Source organism: Bubalus kerabau, chromosome 5 (assembly GCF_029407905.1).
Source record: "Bubalus kerabau isolate K-KA32 ecotype Philippines breed swamp buffalo chromosome 5, PCC_UOA_SB_1v2, whole genome shotgun sequence".
Classification (NCBI taxonomy): domain Eukaryota; kingdom Metazoa; phylum Chordata; class Mammalia; order Artiodactyla; family Bovidae; genus Bubalus; species Bubalus kerabau.
In genome coordinates this window covers 131586090-131610097 of record NC_073628.1, presented here as the reverse complement: position 1 = coordinate 131610097, position 24008 = coordinate 131586090, and the positions used below count along the sequence as shown (strand labels likewise).

At 37.9% G+C, this 24008-nt stretch overlaps 1 protein-coding gene across 4 annotated transcripts in view; it reads left to right on the top strand.

Annotated features, from left to right (window-relative positions):
• The window catches only part of DENND1B (DENN domain containing 1B), a 271452-nt gene that overhangs the window by 164395 nt on the left and 83049 nt on the right, over positions 1-24008 (top strand). For all 4 annotated transcript variants that reach the window (XM_055583140.1, XM_055583139.1, XM_055583138.1 and 1 more), the window contains 3 exons: positions 6214-6259; positions 10808-10909; positions 23277-23402. In XM_055583140.1, coding sequence (XP_055439115.1) covers positions 6214-6259; positions 10808-10909; positions 23277-23402 — 274 coding nt within the window. The remainder of the gene's footprint in view (positions 1-6213; positions 6260-10807; positions 10910-23276; positions 23403-24008) is intronic.

Below are 24008 nucleotides of genomic sequence, written 5' to 3'. Positions count from 1 at the left end.
CCACGGAGGGCTTGCCTCGAATGCAGGGTTTCCCTGAATTCCTGGTGGTGAAGTCAAAGCCTCAGCCTTGAGCCATGTGAAAAGCAGTGTTGACATGTGTGGGAGGAATTCTGAAACACTTGTTGGCATCAGAAACACCTGCTGGTGATCTCACAGTCTGAATTCCGCTGGGCCTCCAGAACTGCCCCCGTCCTATTCCCTGGAGGCTGACGGAGAATTAGCCCCTCACACAGCAGCCCTGTGGTCTTCCTCAGGACTTAGGGCAATCATCTTCTGCAGGCAGAGCTCAATTCTTAAGAAGTCAGATAAAATTTTTTATTCTGAACCATCCATGTGCACATGGCTTCCCCGGTGGCTCAGATGGTAAAAAATCTGCCTGCCAACCAAGAGACACAGGTTTGATCCCTGGGTCGGAAAGATCCCCTAGAGAAGGAAATGGCAACCCACTCCAGTATTCTTGCCTGGGAAATCCCATGGACAGAGGAACCTGCTGGGCTATAGTCCATGGGGTTGCAAAAGAGTCGGACACGACTGAGTGAGTGAAACAACACCGGTCCACGTATGTGCACACACACACAGAAAGGAAATGATTTTGACCATAATATATTTGTTTTTATCACAACCAATGTTAATTAAAAGAAAAAAAAAGCTTTTTTAGAAATGAAGTAGTTATTTTATTTTCTGAATTCATGGAAAAGCACATCAACTTGACGTGTTTAAGGGTTGAAATGATCTAAGTTCATACAGTGAAGTTTTCTGTCAAGTTTTTATGACCAGGCCTCTTCAAAACAAATGATTTTAATGACAGTACATATATTTTACCACATATCAATTAAACCCACCTACTGTGGGCTTCCCCAGCATGGTAATGTTACTAGTATTGATAATGCCATGAAGTAAGTTTCCAGTGACTTCCCACTGCCATCCTGCCCTTTGGGTGCTGGGAGGCAGAAACAGTTTGGAAGGAGACTGTAGGTATGTGGTTTAATTATACTGCAAAGCACCACACACACACACGTCTGAGAGTACAGCTGGCTCTAGAAATAGTTGTCTTGGTACTCACGTTAGAGTCTTCTTCTCTCACCAGAATACTTAGACTAGACCAGCATCCTCGAAGGCAGGAACCACGATTCTTTCACATCAATATGTGCAGTAGATCTTTGCACATAATATTCAGCAATTAAAACTTACTTATTTTCAATAATTTTGACAAAAGTATTAGAAAATTCATTGCTACATGATTTTAAAAAATCTGTGCCAAAGGAGAGTCCCTTGGACTGCAAGGGGATCCAACCAGTCCATCCTAAAGGAGATCAGTCCTGGGTGTTCATTGGAAGGACTGATGTTGAAGCTGAAACTCCAATATTTTGGCCACCTGATATGAAGAGCTGACTCATTTGAGAAGACCCTGATGCTGGGAGGGATTGGGGGTAGGAGGAGAAGGGGACGACAGAGGATGAGATGGTTGGATGGCATCACCGACTCAATGGACATGGGTTTGGGTACACTCAGGGAGTTGGTAATGGACAGGAGAGCCTGGCGTGCTGTGGTTCATGGGGTCGCAAAGAGTCGGACACGACTAAGCGACTGAACTGAACTCAGTGGTTCAAGAACTAACACTTCTAATTGTGAGGTTTAAAATTACATTTTGTCATACATAATATTGGTGCTATTTTAATTTTTCTGTAGAAAATGTTCTGAAATCTTAGGAGGTAACATCCCTTTAAGTTCCATTCTCTGTAATGATGACACGTTTAAGACTTCCTGAAATGCTGTGTTTAGAAATGATCACTAACTCTCTCCAGAGATGTCTTACTGATGCTTTCCAACTCTGCCCACATGTTCTTTTTCGGCCGCTTCCCCTGAAATGAAGGAAGCTAGTTTTGTATCTAAGTCTTAGTCATTTCTGACCTCTGAAATAGCCCCTTTAGGACAGGTTCTAATAGCCTGCGTGCTAGGCACTTCCCTGGTCCAGAGAGCAGAGCCATGGTAATGAAGCAAGAAGTTATCTGAGAGTTCCTAAACCTTAAGGTCACCGTGATGGGCTCCACTTCTAACATAGGAAGTGGGCAGTGTAATCTACATTCTTTTTCCAAAATAGCTGTCTAAGACTCCAGCTCTCTTTCCTTGTCAGAAAATCCCACAGACTGAACTAAGAAAATGGTTTTCTTTTTTCTGCATCTTTGCCACTGATCCTAGCGTCATAATGATGTGTGTGCAAAAGGCAGAAAAATTTGAGATCATGCCTTCAATCTCATATTTTTTGAGTAAAGAAATTTTTATATCCCACTCCAAAAATGGCACTAGGAAGATGTGACGGGCTAGTTGTGTATTTGCCAACTCTTGAAGGTGGTTGGACTTGCCCAGTCCCGAGGCAGTCCTGGCCCCTGGAAGCGTGTCTCTGGCTTGGGCTAGACTCAGAGGGCCGCAATGCCATCTTGTGACCGTGGGTGAATAGCGCATCTTGGTCGGCTGACGGAGGCTTGCTAACTGGTCAGCTCATCCTTCATGAATCCATCCCTTTGTGGGCCTGACATTTAGTAAATGTGCGTTTGCCAAGCTGTGAGTATGTGACATAATGAATAGAACTCAGTTTCCGTCCCCTGGGGTCCCCAGACAGGAAGAACTTCCCACGTTCGTGCACAAGTGCATATGGGGAGCCCAGAGGAATACCGTGATGCCATAGGGTTTATGTCCGAGGCTCGTAAAAGAACCCCGATCAGAGCACCCAGGAGAAGTGACCACCGTCTGCTAGGGTAGGAAATGACACCATCTGTGTTTTCCCCTTCCTCTGCCAGTATCAGGGGAAAATGGGGAGTTTCTGTGTAACGGGTATAAAGTTCAGTTATTCAACATGATTAAATCCTAGAGATTTGTATAATGTTGTGAGAAGGCAGTGGCACCCCACTCCAGTGCTCTCGCCTGGAAAATCCCATGGACGGAGGAGCCTGGTAGGCTGCAGTCCATGGGGTCGCTAAGAGTCGGACACGACTGAGTGACTTCCCTTTCCCTTTTCATTTTTGTGCATTGGAGAAGGAAATGGCAACCCACTCCAGTGTTCTTGCCTGGAGAATCCCAGGGACGGGGGAGCCTGGTGGGCTGCTGTCTATGGGGTTGCACAGAGTCGGACACGACTGAAGCGACTTAGCAGCAGCAGCAGCAGCAGTGCTTTTACTTAACAGTTACTCTTTGTGGACCTAGAAATTTCCATGGTAGGTGTTGATACACAGAACAGAACACGAAAAGAGTGCTTTAATGTAGGAGGCCTAGAGTGACGTTGCCACATGGCCCTAACCTTCTGAGTCCTGAAACGCCCCCGAGGCGCTGTGAGGCCAGCGCCAGTATGATTGTTCATTTGGGTGATAATGGTTGAGTCACTGTTTTTATGTTCTCTATCTGATTCTTCTCTTTTTTGAAAAGAACAGATTTAGCTTCTAAGAGAATAGTTTTTTTTAAATGGAAAATTATTTTGTTCAGACTACCCTAGCTTAATAGAGTACTGCTGTTACGGTCTACCCCATGGGTGGCCTCCATAAGAAAAACCTAAAAAAGAAAAAAGCTACTACAAAGTAATTATTTTTTATTTTTCAGTAAAGATTAATTGCTACCAAAAAGAGGCTGCAGTCATAATAGAGCCTTGTGTATCCTGTCTTTGCAAAATAATTCCATTGACAGAAAAATCTAGGATAGTTTTACACATAGATGATAAAACATCTGTGTTGCCAAGGATCTTTCCCTGACTTATTAACGCCCTAATCTAATTAGGAGATTTCAGCTAGGGTAGCAAAATTACCTTTCATGAGATTTGGCTGACTTAATATTAGGATGTAGGCAATCCAGTTTCATGAGGATGAAATAACTATTGAGTTTATTCTGTATTCTGAAAAACATCATAATTATTTTAGGAAGGTGTGCTCTAGATTAATAATGTTTGCAGTCCAACACGTGTGTATTTTGGATTTTTCAGAAGTTAGTGAGATAAAACTACATAGAGATACCCAGTGATCCCATAGAAAAAAGTTTTAGTTACTTTATGGGTAGAATTCTGTATTGGATTTTTATTCTGACTTAACAGTTTCTGTAAGTTTATTGTTTATGCTTCGAGAGGTAACTAGCTTTCATGAAGCTTTAAAAGTATTATCTAAGGTATATTTGATAGGACTTCAGTTGGTTAGCTCTTACTTTTGTCACTGATTTTTAAAAATCTGATCCTGCCCCTCAACATAAGTAACATAGATATAATAATTATTATTTTTAGAAGGCTTAAATAGTCTGATGAACATTTATTATATTAAAATGTGCTTTGAGATCTGAGATTCCATGGTCTTCCTGTATTATGAACCTTGTGGTCAGGTTTCCTAACCTGGGGTGAATTGGAAAATTGTGCAGTAACTTGAATTTGTACTATTTTGTGAAAGTTGCCTGAACCCGGTCGTAGGAGCCCAGAGTAGTTAGAGGCACACATTTTCTGTCTTCTGTGGAGTCCCAGAAGGAATCCCAGTGGTGAGAACTTGGATGGGGAACCAACTAGCCTACTTTTATTTAAACAGAAGTGCAACAGTCCACATTTATTCCTTCTCTCTCCTTTTGAAGGCAGAAAATCTGTTAGCTCTTCAGGATATCAAGGCCTATAAACAGTTCTCAACTTTCAGTCAAATGAAATATCCAGAATATCAGATCAATTCCAGATGGCCCATTGCATAGAAGTTAAAAAAAAAAAACAAAAAAAAAAAAAAAAAAGAGGAGGAACAAAGCTACAGAAGACAGACAACTGGGAATTAAAATCTAGGACAATATGACTAGACTAATGAGAAGTTAAATAAGAGTTTGAACCATTCTTACTTTTTGTGAATTCTGGATGTGTGGATGTTAGTGGGAAGCCATTCATAAACAAATTAGGAACTGCTTGAGGTTACTTTGAACACTGGATCTGCCAAGGGGCCAGTTTTGTCTAGTTCTCAGTAGCAAAGTGGACATGCCAGACTTTGGCCAGCTCAGTTCTAATAATGACAGGAATGTTTGGAAAATTATGCAGATCCTTAGAAAAAGAATATTATCTGTTTTCATTAACAGAAAAGGTTTGCATTAAGTATCACACAGAGATGTATATAAAAGAAATGCCAAAATGTTTTATTTTAAAACAGCTACTAGCTTGCATGTCTTCTATCATGTTTGTAGGCACTTGTTCATTTTCATGTTTCCTTGTTAAATAATAAGTTCATTTTGAAACGTCGAGTTGAATAATTTCCTCGCTGTATTTCATGAGAAATATTTCTGAAATCACTAGTAAGTCTTGACTTTGCGTATTATGAGCATCATTTAATGTCTGTATTCTCTGCTAGAATATCAGCCCCATGAGGGAGTGAGCTCTGTCTCTTCTGTTTACTATGCCCTCACCTCTGTGCCTGGTGGTGGTACCTGGGTCTGCTCCAGTTACGGCGTTGAAGTAATTAACATCACTCTGAAACTTATTAGAGCAATTTAAAAATTTATTAAAATGATAACTTTAGTATCATTATAAGTTAAATAAATTATATTCATTTAATATTATTACTAAATATAATTTTATATGACAGTTGAAAGGGGGATAGAGAAGAATGTATGGGATTTAAATAAAAGGCACAGGACATGAGTGGAAAGATAGAAGAGAAATAGGATAGTGAGAGAGGCGGCGGCGGCGATTATTTATCTTTGCATCTTCGGTTACCAAACTGTACCTGGCACACAGTGGGTCTCAGTAAACACTTTGTGATTGACTGACTCAAAAATGTTGGTGATATCGTATGTGTGAAACCATGAATATATATTCATAAAATCATGTAAGAATCTAATTAAATAAAAAATTATACAAATACGTGTGAATAAATTTGATGATTCTTCAAGATATATTTGATAGGAAGTATATGGAAAAGATTCATCTTAGACGATGGGAGACCCTAATATTCTCCTTACATAAAACAAGGTTTTTTAAACATTATTAACTCTTGATTTAATTATAATTCTGTGATTTTATATACATCAGCCTTAATTTGAATATATTAGTGGCCTCAGATTAAATTTGAGTTTTCTGAATGGAATAATTTTAGCTATCTCTCATGTGCTATGTTAGAACCCCCCATTTATCAATGTATTTTTAAAGCGTTCTGAATTACTGTATCATTGTTTCAGTTTTAATGAATTCTGTGAACATATATGTGTGTATTTTTAATTTAGTGCCCCCATGCCGTACCTGATTGGAATACACTCCAGCCTCCTAGAGGTGAGTATCTTTTAGACATGAGATAAATTAATTCATAAAAGTAATAGTTAAAACAGTTGTGTTTTGAGAGAATATCAGTTGAATAGTACAAGGAAGTAACTAGCTGCATATTTAGAGTATACGTACATGATCGTTTTCCAAACGGTGATATTGAAATAATTGTATTTAATCAGTATGCACAGTGGCTATCTTCAGTGGCCTCAGACCCTGAAAGTAGCTTCTGTTTGGTTGCAGTCATGTGTTAAGTTTTAAATACTAAAAACTTAGTCTTTAAACCATCTTCTTGATGATGCTTGAGATCTTTTATATCTGTTTCTCTTTCAGAAGATATATTTCTATATTTTTAAAGCAAAAATTTTTGTAATTATGAATCATAAAGGGCAAATTTTTATTTTGCGAACTTCACTATAATCCATTGTATCAAAATTTTATCAAAATGTTTTAATACACTAATTATGAACTTTTAAATTAGAATATAGCTTTTCAAAAATTTTAATTTTCAGTCCTGTTGGGACTTAAAAATGTAGGGTTCTTTTTTTAACTGTCATTTCAGAGTGACTTTTGTCATTTGTTATCACTGTAATGGAAAACCTTGAACTTTAAACACCTTAAACTTGAAATCAGTGAGATTTCCAGAGAGGACATCTTATAAGATTAGTTTCTAAAAAGTAAACAAAAGGCTTGGGTTAGTTGCCTGGCATCGTTATGCCAGCTGATTTGTTCAAATAAATTTCTTCTTTGGCTGGTTATCCATATTGTACTTTCACCCAGTTTCTGATAAGCAAACTTAGTGAGTTAGATTTGGTTTAATGATTAGTCATTATCGCTGTATCAATCCTCACTTTGCTGATCAAGGAAGATCCTGGGGATTATTTTTAAAACTCCTGAGCATCTTTTGTGGAGAGAGTATGCTTTAACCATTAATAAAGAATACATCCTAATGAATTGTAGTGGGTTTAGTTTCTTTTTAATTTTGAAGCCTGGATTGCATAGCGTGATACCTCTGTATTTTGTTTATTTTTAGAAAACTTCTTAAAGGCCAAGGTACTTGCGGTGAAAACAAATTGTAAAAGATAAAACATAAATAAGTTAGTATTTAATCTGCTAGTAGAGTGTAGAATATATGACCGGCATTTTATTCATGTAGTTTGATTTCTTGCAAAAATCTAACCATGGTTGGTTGGCATGATTTTTTTTTTAAAAAAGTCATCAGATTTGATTTTGATGTTACTGCACGTATCTATTTAACATACCTAGCAGAACACATCATTTTTATAATACCTTTATTTATGCAAATGAAAAATATTTGAAGTGGTTGACTGTACCTGTTTTATTATTTTGCATAATGATTCTATATCAACTTTTAAAACAAAAAAGCTTTTCCAGAATACTGCAGAAGGTAGTACATGCTTTAACTATTCCATAAAATTTATCACGTTTATTGGACACCTGTTGAGAAAATCATTACCTTTTTAAAGAAACAAATTTTAAGAATTTTTTACTCTTTATTGTCTTGGACAAGCAGTCCTTTCTATCTTTCAAATGGCTCTTGTCATGAAGTGAGACTGCATGAAGCCACAATTAGATCAGCTGGAATCTCTGCTCCTTTTATACTCTGAACTTATTAAGCTGTCTTTATTTGGCTTTATTTGGTTTATTTGGCTGAATAGTGAATGAGAAACTATAACAGGAACTTCGGGAATGTCTTCAAACCAATTGGGTACCATTTAGTAACTTTCTTCTTAGTCTTTTACCAGGAGACACACATCCTGTATCAGAATTCCATTCTTATTATGGCATTATTAGGCAGATTTATTTTTAGCTAAAATTCTAATCTTTAGTGCTTTTTAAATTTTATTTAAGTGGTATTATAATTAAAATACAAATATATTTACACATTTTACATATGAAACAGGACTGGATAATTTTTTGCATTTTGTTTGGCTGCAAATACAACTGATTTTTTTTTTCTTGGGGAAGTGTTGAAATGTCCTCTTCCCTCTCCGTCAAGAAGGTTTCAACACTTTTTATCAGTTTTACAAAGACTTTTAAACCTAATTGTTCAAAGATACGAACTTAATGACTTTCTAAACCTTTTAAAAATTACTTTTATGTGGTCATAAGTAAAAGCTGGCTAGGAATCTCTTTTTAAAATGTTTAAGTTTGCTTCTGAAATGAATGGTAAGGGCATTTTGTTCCCCCTGAAAACTAGACTTTAGGGATAAAGTCCAGGCAGACTAAGGCCTATTAGTGATTGGGAGTAAGTCCGCAGAGGCTCCCAGTGCAGGGCTTACGTCATTGAATGATTCTAGACAAAGTGTCGACCCAGTTTCACAGCATGGTTTGGTGGCCGCCGCCATGTCCCTTCCTGGCATCTGTGACGAGGGCGACGGGCGGGGGATGCCAGCAGACTGGGTGGCTCAGCATCTTGTGTTGTCCTCAAGAAGACTTTCAGTCCATGTCCTAATAGTATCTTTTTATTTTTGAGGGATAAAAAGCACATTCTCTTTCCATACTCTCTTAATCTTTGCCCACCAAAATAAGTTCATGAATTTTGTGAGACCGAAAAGTATGGGACAGAGGAAGAGATGCCATTTCACAGGCCATCTGACCTTTTATTCTTCTTTAGAAAAAAATAGCAAAAGCTAGGTTTGGAGGGAAATAAAAGAGAAAATACATTAATCTGAATTTTTAAAAAAACATTTAAATTGCATACTATCTCCACCCCCTTGTAGAACTGTTCTCACTTTAGGGAGGCTCAGTGTATTGATTTATTGAAATGAACACATTTTCCATTCTTACCGAGTGTTCCCTATAACAAATTTTAATGTTCAGCTATTATCAGACTTTTTTAATCTAAGAGAAACTTTGAAAAAAGTATACATTTCATACCAAGACTAATTTCCTTTATTCAGAGTTAAGTGTTAGTGATGTTACAAACATTTTGGGATCACAAAACCATTACTCTGGGCTATTTAGATGAACTCACTTCATTCCCTGAAAAGCATCAGGTTTCTGGATTATCTCTACTATTTCTGTTTAAAAGGGCAACTTAGAATTGAATATGGAAATTAAACTTAAGGTATACTTTTTCCATATAAATGCCATTAATATACACATATTTTTCTTCATAAAATAGGTTATTTTTATAGTTATGCTATAGTTGATTTGTAGATAACTACATATTTACGTATGTAAATCTCTTTTACATATACATATACACATGGAAGGGAAGTGAGTTCATAAATATTTGGCACTGATATCACTATTATAAGTGAGTCTCTGTTAATTTGTTAGAAATGGCCATCTTCTGAATCTTACTTTAGAATAATTATAGTGTCTTTTACAAGACAGGGTTTCAGAATCATGTGTGTGCTTGAGAATCCGTATTCCACATAGACATTATGGCTTTCTTAATTCATAAAAACTCCCTACTTTAGACTGTCATTTTCCTAGCAAATTTAGCATTCTTCCCAGTACACAGATATTTAAAATTCTAAATAGATTGCAGAAATTCCAGTCGTGGCTAACTTAAAAGATTGTCCTGGCCAATTTAATATTTAGGGTGTTTAAATTGAAAAATGGCTGTTATTCTAGAATGTCACTTTTAAAACTATTGCACTGAGATTAATTGGTCGATTGCTAGTTGAACTATGCAGTTATGGAATTCTGAGTTGATGGATATATTTCATTAATGTACATATTACTTATTTTCACTAGGGAATAACATTTGCTATCATTTAAATAAGACTAATAGAATTATATGATTTAAGTGGACATATTAGTTTAGATAGGAAAAATAAATTATAAATGTTTCTTTAAGGATGCAGCTTTAATAGATTTGTGCATGCATTGAGATAATTTGGCCATTTGACTAAGCTTTCAAACAAATGTGACAAGTCACATAGTTGATCTGATAGGCTGTTAAATTTGATCCTTTTTATTAATTTCATGGGATAAAGAATACAACAAATTCTCTATTACTGCTGTCATTTTTTCTTATTCAGCTTTCACTTATAAGTCATCAGCAACTTATACCAAATTGATATGGAGATAATAGAGGAACTATTTACTAATTTAAAACTTGATTTACTACTTAGTCATATTTATTGTTTTATGTTAACCCCAAAGTATGATTTATGCTAAAAATAGCTCTAGAACTGGCTACAAGTTCCTGTATCATAGGATTGAAATTCAGTTGGTAAAATTTAAAGAATATAAATATTTACAGTTTATTATAGCTGTGTGCCTATTTTGTGTTTGTTGTAATATCTCTTTGGTAGTTAGATCACATTTAGTTGCTCCTAACGAAATTAATATTTTTAGGTGAGTAAACATTCTAAGTACTTTTTACTCTTACCGTTTTGAATGGTTGTAGATAGACTTTCGCATAAGGCAAAATTGTTTGTATTCTTTCATAGTGTAGAATTTTCCTTTTTTTCTAAGGCTAATGCATTAAAATTAATTTTCTCTACATGTCTAAGCTCATGATAGTTTTGGAAGGAAACTATACTAAGATGTGTGTTTATAATTGTGTTTTTTAAACAGAGAGTGAAAAATAAATCACTGGAGGATGTGGTTATGTTAAATGTTGACACAAACACTTTAGAATCACCGTTTAATGACTTGAGCAGCCTTCCAAGCGATGTGGTAAGTGTGGAGGGTGTTTTGTGGTGAACATACGTGTGTGTTTTCTCCTGGACCCTTGAATCACCAGGAGTTGCTTTCCCACTTTTTCTGTCTGAAATAAAAGGGTTGCCTATGTGCATGTGGTGTGAGAGGAAGCAATGTAGAGCCTCAATTTAATATTTTTACCTTTTGGCAGTCGAGGAGATGTCGAATGGAGCATCACATTCCTTATTGTAAGAGTAGGATCGTAATTAAACAGCTCGATGCATTCATTAGGCAGAGTTTCTTTAAGCGCAAGTCTCTTCATCTCATCTTAATCATTATATTACAAAGTAGGCATTTCTGTCTGCCTAGTGGCATGTCTTGCAGAAGAATGAGCGAGTTTTTGAAGGCAAGAAGAAGAAGGGGGCCAATTATCGGCTTTTGCTTCCCTGCCACCTGCCAGCGCTTTTCCTTTTAATTAATGAGCTGATGGCACTGGTCAATATAATAAGAAATGCTTGTACAGTTGGGGTCAGAAAATTCTGGCTTTGATCTCCCTCAACTTTCTGAAACATTTATTTGTTTTCTCTAAATTATTTCAGTTTTATTTTTAATCTTCTCTCTCCTGCTGAGGGCCGCAAGAATGAAAACCTACACTGTTTGTCATTTGCTCTGGCGGAGCACAGGCTGCTTACTTAGGATTCTATTTGTAAATTAAACTGCAAACCCAGTTTGTCATAAAAGACATCTGATCCTTTTGAAATGACGAAAACTGTCTTTTGTCTGTAAAGGCTGATAAATTAAGTGCCAGCTCTCTTTTGGTCTTTGATCTTGCAGAGGTTTGTGTGTGTGTGTGTGTGTGTGTGTGTGCATGTGTGTGTCTGCAGCTTATAATAGGATATATTCTGTATTTTGTGTTAAGTGGTTTTCAGAAATGCATTTTTTTGGCCTTTGTATTACTTAGAACAGGGTACAAAATGCAGATTGTACTGCTTCTGTATATATTCTAATGTCTATTTAAAAATATCTATGTAACAATTCTAATTTAAAATAACTTCCTTTTAAGAATCCATTTATTCAGATATATTAAAATTCGGAAATAACCTTCAAAATATTATTTTCAGTAATATTGCAAGTACTTTGAAATCATTATTAGGTTTGAGTTTTTAATTATTTTTTTTCCAAACTCAAAAAATACAATAATACTTGCCTTGATTGCTTTTATGGCTGCTGATAGGAAAAATGTGACTTTAAAGTCAAAATCAGATTATTTATGCCCATAAATAACCTAAAATACTTGCTGACCTTGAAGCAAGTTAACTGAACTACTTTATCTCACTGTAGTAAAATTTGTGCTATGTATGAATAAATCCAAACCTAGGCCAATGAAGAATTATATTATCTTTTTAGCTCATTATAACTAGATTGCCTCATTATAAAAATTCTGCAGAAGCTGCTAGAAAGGATTAGAGTTGTTCATTTAGAAATCCATCAAAGTAGTCTTCACTAGATAGGGACATAATTATGAAAATAAAGTCCCAGCTTTTAAGAGTGTTTTCCTTAAGTGCATATAGTCCCCACAGTTAATTCTCTAAGAGAGGATTTTTTTTTCCTTTAAATGAGGAAGAATAAGAAAGAGAAGAAATCAGCTTTCTTGTGTTATATTAAAATGTTTACAGTCAGCTCTAGCTATAGCTGATCATTACTTTGAGGAAAACAGTCTTTAATAGTACTTTTTTGATGGGTGATTCTGTTCAAATTGAGAACTGCTACTTTCCTAGTAGAATTAGTTTGATATTTAAACATTTATTTAAATATGTGAAGTTAAACAATATTCACAAAATGTAAAAACCTAAATATGTACAATGACAGAAGGGATCGTCCCACTGGTTAGTTATAAGCAACAGTTAATTAAACATAACCGAAATAGTAAAGAATATTCATAAAAAGGAACTCTGCAAGATGATGTAGATATAGCTATTGTATTTGTATGGTTGAAATTAAGGACTGCAGACTTAGACAAATTTGAAGAATGAATAATCTGAAATAGTTCTCAGATGGAGCTAGGACTATTTACTGCAAGTGTGAGATGTTCTAAAGTTAAAATCCTTTTCTGAAAATATTTCAGGTGGTTGTTTAATCCATCTCTAATAAATTTAGGTTTTTCCTCAGTTTTCCAAAGTAGGAAAGAGTATCTCTTACAGTGGGGAGATATGATAAAGTATCCCATCATACTTCCTTTAGTTGTAAATGTTTTGAGTGAGATGTGTTCAGGTCACAAATGATAGTCCTGAATTGTTTTGTGACTTAATAAAATATGCTTGAAGCCTGAAGAACATTACTGTTGGTATTGTTTGATAATTTAATAAATTAACTGATATTCAAACGGGGGCCTTTTAAAATTGTTCACCCAGACATTTATACTTAGAGGCTGGACGGCTTTCTGTGCATATGCACTTTATTATCGTGTCAGCTTGACCAGTGGTCTTGGCTGTTCAAAGGTCAGTGGTCACAGTTGTCCTGAATTACTAGTTCTTTTTTCCTGTGGACCCTCTGCTGTGTTGCACGCTGTAATCTTCTTAATGGCTTCATTCCAATATTCACACATAATATTTTAGATTTATTGACTGTTAGAAATACTACCATGCCAGTAGCAGTTCCGCTGCTCTTAAGGTATTTAAAATTGGAAGAATAAATCAGGCCAAAGCTTTCAGGAACCCTTTGTTTTCCTTAAGGGAAAGGAAAAAAAAACCCTCTTCCTGTCTTCTGACAAGAACACTTGTTTTTCGATTTCATCATTTCACTATAGATTTGGATCATTAAAAGAAGAAAAACAAATTTTATTGGGAGTGATTTTAACGATATTGATAATTACATGGAATAACTTTTAAAAGCAGTTGACCCATTAAAATATACTTTTGTAGTTTTTGTCTACAAATATATTGTCATTTTATTTTTTTTAGTGGCTGTGCCAGATATAGGTACCTTCAGACATATGTCATTTGAGTGTTTTTGAAATAAAAGAATAAATTTTATGGCTGTGTAACAATATTAGTTGCAGTTACTCTTATTGTGATATGTTTTTAAGTGGGGGCAGAAGGAGCCAGTCTGTATTAAATATAACATTTGAAATCTCAAATGAGTTCATTTTAATTTAAGAAAATGCACTATTGAGACTTCCTTCATTGCAAATATATACAGTATACAAATTTAGTTTTGATTATGTAATAATTTAAAATATTTCTAGAGTATTAGTACTCACTTAAATTATTATCATCCTTAACATTTTTGAAAAGTAAGAAGAATTTGAAAAGTAAGGAGAATTGTTACTGTTTCAAAAATGAATAGGATACCCCACTTGTGGGAAAATTAAGCTAATTCGAATTATAATGAGATATAGGAAATCTGTCTTATGTGCATATTTAGTTAAAACAATTATAAACTAACTCTTATAGAAGAAAGCTGCTTAGAATTGACATCTGAAAAAGTCACATGCATTAGAATATTCATTACTTAGGAAAGCAAATTTTGACCTGTGTGGCATAACTGTCTTTAAATAATTTCAACTTACTAGATTGTGAAAAATAATATACTCTGAGGCAGGTCAAAATACTTACGTCTGTGCTAGAGGAGACGGTGAAGGCACAGAACTGTACTGTTCCTGGTGTGGCTGGAGCTTTATTTCTTACAAGTTGGTTCTCAGACTTACGGCCCAAATACTAGCGCGTGGTCCCTCTTATTTGAACGTGGTACACAGGGTACTGAGTACCTCTTGTTGATGTAGAAGCCCACTCTCCATTCTAATCTTGTTAAAGAAATATCATTATGACTTATTTCACTTAAATTAGGATTGTCAGCACTGTTTTAAAAACTCATTTTCATGTTCTGTGTAATGCTCTTGGAAAATGATTTTCCATTTTCTATTCCAAGGTTGTGTAGAAAACGCAGTTTGCACACGGAAGCGTTATTGTACCCTTCACGGTAGGCCACAGTGTGTTACAGGATGGTGACATTCAGTGTAAAGCATATTTAATTATTAAAACATTGAAAAGGCCTTATTATAAAATAGAGTCCTCTAAAGCGTGGTGCATCTGAGACTTTCAAGTATCACACCGAGGACCAGGTTAATGGTTTTACCATGACGTGAACAGGAAAGACACAAATTGCTCCGATTAACTAAACATCACTACAAGCCTAAAAAGCTAAAGGAAAAAACCCAAACTCTAACTAAAATTTTTAGATCATCTAAATTCAAGTGAGTTCATTCATTTGGGAATATGTTTGGGAAAGAATTGGCTTTCTTGGAGAATTTTTAAAAGTCAGTTTAAATGCAAGTATATAAATAAATTTAACTCTTAACCAACTGTACAAGTAGGTCAGTAAATATGTTTAATTCACTGTATATTTCCTCTAATCCAACATGAAGGTTTAATATGTTAAATTGTCATAATATATGTTATAAAGAAAAAAAAAGAGGCCCCAGAGAATATTCTATTAGTTCCAGGCTCACCAGTGCTCTGCGGTAATCCTCATCGCGTTTAGCAGTGACCGAAGCCCCAGCAAACCTCTCAAGTGTCCAGATGAGAAAGATAACAGTTTGACTTGGGTTCCAGAGTGATCTCGAGGACGTTGTTTTGTTTAATAGGGTAGACTCCAGGAGACACCCCTGTCCAGCTAGTGGACCAGGCACCGGGGCATCGCCCCTCCTTGCAGCTCCGGGCGGCGGGCAGTGTAGGCACCCAGTCAGCGGTCCTGGGAGAGAACCGAGGTTGTGTTTCTTCCGCCCTTTGGAGCGGACGTTGCTGTTCAAGTCCCTGTTTAGAGTTGCTTCCTAGAACGCGCTCTAAGGGTGTTTCCATCTGACTCCCACAGTAATGACAGGGAGAAGCCTGGAAGCAGGTTTAATCTCTTCCTCTGTGGCTCGAGGGCCGCCGTGTGTCTCCTGGCCCTGGAGAAGCAGGGCGTGGGGGCAGGCACCGGGCTCCTGCCCCGACTTCCGCTGTCACGGGGGCTCCCTTTTCTTTTCAATAGTTATTTTCAGAGATGAGACTATTTACAAAGGTTTTTTTTTTTTTTTTTTTTTTTGGTCTGTGAGTACAAACAGATCCTGCTGTGTTTTCCTACTGTTTTCTCAGTGTATATTTTTTTTAATAAACTTTCAGTACCAAAGCGTTATAAAACAAAAATTAAAAATGCAAAATCTTAATTAACTGGGCTTCAGGCATTTAAAAGATCTTCACTGGTTTCTCTTGGCTGCATGGGAGAATCAGTCCAGCCCTGCTCTGTCCCTCCCTCCATGTCTCTGTACATTTGCCATTTGAAAGTTGATTTATAATTTGTTACTTTTAGTGATTTTTTTCAGTGCTCATGAGTTTCCTTGGTTTTCTCATGGCTTTTCATTTCCGTCTAAATTAGCTAGCCTTTCTCCTAATATCCTTTCTCCTCCTGTGTCATCTTAAAAGTTCACTTCTCTTTCTTCTTGCTGCCTCTCTGTGTGTGTGTGTTTATGTATTTAATGTAAAGACCTTGATTTTGGTTTTAAAATAATTGAAAAATTCTGTGTGTGTGTTTAAGTTCCTGAGTTTTCCATATTCAAGAGACTTTTTGTGCACATGATGTTGTGAGCACTCTCATGATAGGGGTTCCCAGATCCTGCTGATGGGATGACAACTTGGTGGCCTTCTCAGTGAATTCTGGTCCCTGGATCCTGGGCCCCGTCACAGACACTCTATTCACTCAACTAGAGAAGTTAGGACGAAGTGTGCTTGGACAGGTGGTTGATTTGTTCATTCTCTCATTCAAATACTGATGAGGCACCAACTATATGCTGCACTGGGAGCAGAGTGGATGAGAAGATGTACACTCTGCAGTCCTTAAGCTCACGTTCCATCAGCTGAACACAAGCCCCTGGCCACACCAGGTCACGGTGGTGCAGGGAGATGGCTGGCTAACCCAGCTAGGTTATCCAGGCGCCCCTAGGAGCTTAGGGTTTCTGCTACCAAAGAGAGAGTGAGAGCTCAGTGAGATGCCGGTGGACTGACAGCACCTCCGCTGGAAGAGAGCCCAAGTGAAATAGTTGTAGTCAAGCCAAGAGGCCACTGTTACCTGCCTGTAAACTCACATATGCCTTTTGTGGTTCAACTCGAGATGTCAGTACGTCTGTGCAGAACTGGCCTGAATGGTGGGTGTGAGGAAGCCACGCAGAGTGGGAGGAGGAGGGATAAGTGTATGCAGAGGTTCTGCTGTTGGCAAATTCAGGAAGGGAGAGAAGCCCTGTGTAGCTGTGGTGAGACGCAGAGAAGCGAGAGTTACACACAGTGAGGTGATAGAGATACAGCAGGAGTGAGAGCGTGAGGTCACTGGTTCTTGTTCAGGACTCCAGGCTTTACTGGGCCTGTACTGGAGATCCGCAGCAGAGGAACAATGCTGCAGGCCACTTAGGCTTGTAAAACGCCATCTCCAGCTCTCGGTCCTGAAGATCCCTGGGTCTGACGAAGCAGAATGAAGCAGAAAGATGGGTTGAGAGATCATTTGCAGTGGTCCAGGCGAGAGATGATCGCTGCTTGAACTTGATAGTGGCAGGGATTTGGAGCAAGGTGGACAGATTTGAGACCCATATCGGAGGTCAGATGGCTGGGGCTCGGTGACGTGGGAGCTGCTCATGGAAGACGTGAAGGGTGCAGTGTCCAGAGGGCCTCCGAGGGCACTTTCTCACCCCCTGGATCTTGGAAGTGACATTGCTGTTGAGACACTGGCATGATGCTGGACTTGAGAAGGAGTAAGAGCGGTCTTGGTTGTCTTCGTTTTACGATCCCTCTGAAGGGAAAGCAGTTGTAGATGACACCATGTTTTAGGTTCCGATAGGTAATTTAAGCATTCAAAGAAACTGTCACGATGCCCTCTGCCAGTGTATCATGTGTTTTTCATTTAACAAATGTTAAAGGTTAGTGTTTTAATCCTTAAATAGAAGCATGTTAGAAAATTAAGACAAAAGGGTTCATTTTATTGCCTAAGAAACTGAACATTAGAAGGATTAAAGTGTAGGGATTTAATTTTGGGTTCATACAATGACCATAAGATGTTTCAGGGAAGAATAAAGAAGATTTTAACTTTGTAACTTTTTTCTAAAGCAAGATATTCTTTGAAGCATTAGCTCTTCTGAATGTATGTAGTTTCTGGAGTAGAGTTCAATTAGGAATACGGATACTTAAAGATATCACAGCGCCCTGTCAGGACACATGGTTTATCCCAATATTATTCCTGAACGTTTGTGTCTACCTTCTGTTCTTTACCCTGATGTTTCTCTTTGTGATCCTAAGAAATGAAATGAAAATTAGTGGGTTATAGTGGTGGATTTATTTTTCCTGAGAAGCCACATCTGAAAGTCAAGTTAAGAGAGAAACCTGTCACTTCCTTGAAAAATCTCAGCTCCTCTATGTCACCTCCCTTCCTAACCCCAAGTTAGCATCATTGCTTCACTGCTCAGACCACGTGCATGTGGCTTGCACTCTTAATTTATGCCTGTTTGCTGTGTTTACTCGTGTAATTCCCTCCTTTTACTCATAGTCACTTAGTGCTAAGAGGGCAAGGGTGAGAATTGGAAATATTATTCATGTTGCAGTGAACTCTCACTATGCTTAGACCCTGGCTGTAATTCCGGCTGCTCAGAAGCCTGGATGCTCATTGTAGGAAAGGAATTTGAACACTTGATAAGAGCAGTGAAATTATGTTTATTCTGAAGTTTTTTCACATTTTTTGGGGGGGAGGGTCTAGTATGATACCTAATTAGACTTAATTTATGTACAGACTAAATATGTCAAAGTAAAACATCAGTTTTGAAGTCATCCTCAGCCATCAAACATTGCAGCTTACTTTCTTAAGAATAAAAAGAGAAAACAATGGATGCTTTTTCAGGAGGCCGTGATAGGATTTTGTGGTAATAGCCATGTTACCAAAGTTTCAGGTGCTTTGCAGAATTCAGTTACATGTGAGTATAAGCTTTAGGATATCATGGAGAGATGTACATTTATGTCAAAACTAAACTTAGAAGCTTGGGAATTAAGCAGAAAATGCGATTTCCCAGACCAGGTATTTTAAAAGTGCAGAAGATACATCACCTTCTCTTTTTTAAAATTAAAATATATATATATTAAAATCTGCTCACAGCTAATTAGCCCTGCAAAGGGCAGTGGTAACTGGTGATAACTTACTCCCATGGTTTACAGTACAGAAAAATAACTAGGTTGAAAATTATTTTATATTAGAGTAGTATCCTCGTATCTGAAGCTGACTGTTAAAAAACGTTTCATTTTTACAGGTTGTTTATGAGCTTTCATGGGTGCACATAGAAACACTTAACTCATTGCCCCTGTGGTCTGAGAAACTGGGACCACCACCCATCTGCTGACAGTCGAGGCTCACCTCGAATAGGTCAAGGAAGAGCTCTTCATGTGCAGTTTGTAAAGGTGAAATAATGTAGAAATAGGCAAAGGAGAACCTTAACCATATTTCTTGCAAGGCAGTTTTTTTTAGTCTCACATGTCTGTATGAAATTGTGTGAATAGTATGTTCAACATGAATAGTCTGTTCATGTAAAAAAACCCCGTCCACAGTAGAAACATAATGTAGGCCATGTTGGCAATTAAAAATTTCTAGCAGCCATGCTAAAAAGCAAAAAGAAATAGCTGCAATGAATTTTAATGTTTTATTTAACCCAGTATATTCAAAATACTGTTTCAGCATGTAATCAATAAAAATTATTACTGAAGTATTTTACTCTTTTTATGATACTAAGTCTTCAAAATCCAATGTATTTTTTTTTTTAAACTAGCCGCAGCTCTCAGTTTGGGCTAGTCACATTTCAGGTGCTCCTGTGTCTAGTGGCTACCCTATCCGAAGTTCTAGAGCAAATATTTTCTTCTTTGCTGTGTTCTATAGACCTCTTGATGGAATTCAGGAACTGACATTGACAAATTTTGGAAGTGAAGGCTACATAGTTACTATTTTGTTTAGGAAGGGTTTGTGGCAATGTGATTAATAACCCTGGGAGACTTGCTTGGCGGTTACATAGTTGAGGACTTGGGTTGGTGGAGGCTGAGCAGTGGCCTGACTTGCTTCCAGGCGCGGCCGGCACAGGTGTCATGATCATCCAAGGATTCTTGATTTGTGGAGAGCTGAGCTGTCACTTTCAGGCGTCTTTCTTTGTTTTTTCTTTAAGGCATTTGCTCCATATACTTTATAACCTGTACAGCAGCCCACCAGCTATGGATTGTCTTTTTTTTTTCTTTTTTAAGATTTTTGTGTGGTTTTTTTTTTTTTTTAGTACTGATATTAATTTTTTTTTTAATTTTATTTTATTTTTAAACTTTACATAACTGTATTAGTTTTGCCAAATATCAAAATGAATCCGCCACAGGTATACATGTGTTCCCCATCCTGAATCCTCCTCCCTCCTCCCTCCCCATTCCATCCCTCTGGGTCGTCCCAGTGCACCAGCCCCAAGCATCCAGTATCGTGCATCGAACCTGGACTGGCAACTCATTTCATACATGATATTTTACATGTTTCAATGCCATTCTCCCAAATCTTCCCACCCTCTCCCTCTCCCACAGAGTCCATAAGACTGTTCTATACATCAGTGTCTCTTTTGCTGTCTCGTACACAGGGTTATTGTTACCATCTTTCTAAATTCCATATATATGCGTTAGTATACTGTATTGGTGTTTTTCTTTCTGGCTTACTTCACTCTGTATAATAGGCTCCAGTTTCATCCACCTCATTAGAACTGATTCAAATGTATTCTTTTTAATGGCTGAATAATACTCCATTGTGTATATGTACCACCGCTTTCTTATCCATTCATCTGCTGATGGACATCTAGGTTGCTTCCATGTCCTGGCTATTATAAACAGTGCTGCGATGAACATTGGGGTACTCGTGTTTATTTTTATCTGTACTAGGTCTTGGTGCTGTGCGGGCTTTCTCGAGTTGCAAGGAGCTGGGGCTCCTCTCTCGTTGCGGTGTGCAGGCTTCTCATGGCGGTGGCTTGTCTGGTGTGGCTCACGGGCTTAGTTGCTCCTTGGCACGTGGGATCTTCCCGGATCAGGGATTGAGCCTGTGTCCCCTGCGTTGGCAGGTGGATTCTTAACCACTGGACGCCCAGGGAAGCCCCACCTTCAGGTTTTGTAGGAAATACATCTTGAGGAGTTCACTTTTGCAAAGATACAAGGCATGATGTTTAATTTTTTTTTTCTAAAGTAAACATAACCCAACTTTATAATACTTCGGAAGACTAGAATGCTATTCTTTGCATGATAAGCCTTTCTAGGGGGCATTAATGAAATACACGTGTTGATTTCATCCCCATTGTTTTCTTTTAAGAAGGCATTTGGAACTTAACATTATTACTATCTTCAGAATATAGGACATTAAGTCAGAGGTTTGTTTTTACATCCTTCAGCTGTATTTATTTTTGAATATGTGGGTTACCTAAAAATATGCATTTATTGAGGTTATATTTTAATAATAACAACTTCTTAAATGAATCCGGGTTTATTCACTTTGTGGGCTAAGTGAACTAGGTTCTAAACTTTTATCTGGATCTGTGGAGCCTGGATATAAATTGAGAAGATCACAGCTATGGGGAAAGACCTATACTGCAAAGGCCTTTCTGCATAGATTATGAGCATCCTAACTCAGTAATTTTTTCAAAACTGTGGTTATAATTGGACCCAGTGGAGGTCTGTGTCTTTGATCAGATCACAGTGGCTGTGACTTTACACTGGAAAATGTCACTCCTGTGAAGGTTTATCACCTGTAGAGCTGGTCCTGCCTCTGATGCTGTGTTCATTTCTCATTAGCATTATTCAAAGTTTGGTTGTTAATTAGGTTGACACTTCAGTTACAATCATCATCCACAGGAGCAGTCAGGACTGCTTGTATAAAGAAATGTAAATACTCCTTGCACATATATGTAAAGGAGGAACAGCGTAGTTAATCTGGTAGTATCTGTCGTAAGGATGAGAATATGCTCTGGTAAGGGAGCAGGCCAACTCGTCCCATCAGTTTTTTTCTTGAGAAAACAGGATTGCTACATGACCTCATGTACCCAGGTAGAGCATTGCTAAGGAATGTATATGAGCATCACTTGTACTTTTTAAGTGTACAGAGTGAGGTTTTTATGTGGGAACGGAGTGGGTCAAGTGAATTGGAGGCATGGGAACAGATCATATCACGTCCTCTTTAAAAAAAATACGAGTACACATCAGCAATATGATTGTGGAGCTGGTGGTTTGCTCACTAAGTCATGTCCGACTCTTGAGACCCAGGCTGTAGCCCGCCAGGCTCCTCTGTCCATGGGATTTCCCAGATTAGAATACTGAAGCAAGTTGCCATATCTGCCTCCAGGGGAGTTTCCCAACCCAGGGATTGAACCCCTGTCTCCTGCATTGGCAGGCAGATTCTTTACCACTGAGCCATCTGGGAAGCCCCAAAATATTAATACACGGGACCTGAAATTAAAGGATGCAAGTGTATGGAAAATTGTAGCAAACATAGGTGCCTTTTAAAAGTATGCAGATTTCTAGATCATACATCTTTCTTTGATTTAGAAACATTATTAGTGGGATAACTGGTTCATAAGGCAATAACGTTGAACTCAAATCCTGCAAGTGGTGGTGGGAAAAACTGGACAGAACTGGGTTGAGATCTCAGTTTCACCTCTTGGTAGCCAAATATTAAGGACAAGTCAGTCCACACATTCGAGCCCCTGTTTGTTCGTTCATAAACGGTAACATGAGTACTTGGCATGGAAGACTATTTATATCAAATGGGACAGCCAGTGTCTAACGAGCGTAACAGAATTCCCTACTCGTGCTTAGATTCTCAGTAACCTTAACTCCCTTCCCACTTTCTATCTAATAATGCTGAAAACTACTCAACAAGTGACTGGAAAATTATATGTACAAATGAGGCTTCCAAAAATAAAATTAAACAGCCAGTGATCCTGGAGGGCCTGGAACAAGTAACCTTCCATAGCAGAAACAAACCACTCCCCAACCAGCTCCATCTCCAAACAAGTAGACACATGTTGTAATGGCTAAACATCTGCAGGAAAGTGGCTCACAAGCAGTTTACTGTAAAATAATTAAAGCTTATTTATGTCAGGAGGCCTTGGGAATAAAAAAGGAGCGCACAGACCAATTTGCATTAGCACGTTACCGCGGGCCCCTGCTTCCCTTTCAATTAACGGGCCAGCAGGTGCTGCCCGTGGTCACGACGATAAGCGGCGGCGAGGAGGCGGTGGCTGGGCTGACCCTCGGACGCTGCGGCCTGCCTGCAGATCGGCTCGTCCCTCGCCGTACCAATTTCCGAGGTGTGAATGTAACGATTCCTCTCTGTCACGCAGGTCTCGGCCCTGAAAAATAAACTGAAGAAGCAGTCCACAGCTACGGGGGATGGAGTAGCCAGGGCCTTCCTCAGGGCTCAGGCGGCTTTGTTTGGATCCTACAGAGATGCTCTGAGATACAAACCTGTAAGCGTTTCCCTTCATCACTGTTTTAATTTGCTCTTGGGTGGTACTTTGAAATGGGGCAGGGAATGAAACACTTGAATACCCCCTACCCTAAAATGTTTCATAAAAGGTTTTCAAAAATCTAAACGAATATGCTGTAAAACATGGTGTCCCTTCTCCAGGTTCTTGACCTTTTGGCTTTAGCTCTTTCAGGCAGTAACCCTTTAGTTAAGTGTTTCCCACATTCTCTTGCAGATGGCACCTTGTTGCTTACTATCTGAAATTGGAATTCTTACCTCTTAACTAATGAACTGTGTTAATGCATTTTAGAGTGACTACCCAGTCTTGCTAAGATTACTAAGAAATTGACCAGACAGTTGGGTTTATTAGTTTAGAAATGTCAAGTACAATGTGAAGGTTTAAATGGGTTAGAACCTGGACATTTTGCAATATTTAGAAATATATTGTTTTCCTAAGTCATAACACTTTTCTAAGATGGCTTCTCTGTTTAACATATCTTAGCCCACTTTGCCATTTCCTTTTTAATACCCCTAAAATGATTTTATGTAGAATTGTGACCCACATTGCTAAGTAGCCCAAAAAGATATAAATTAAAATGTTTTTTTT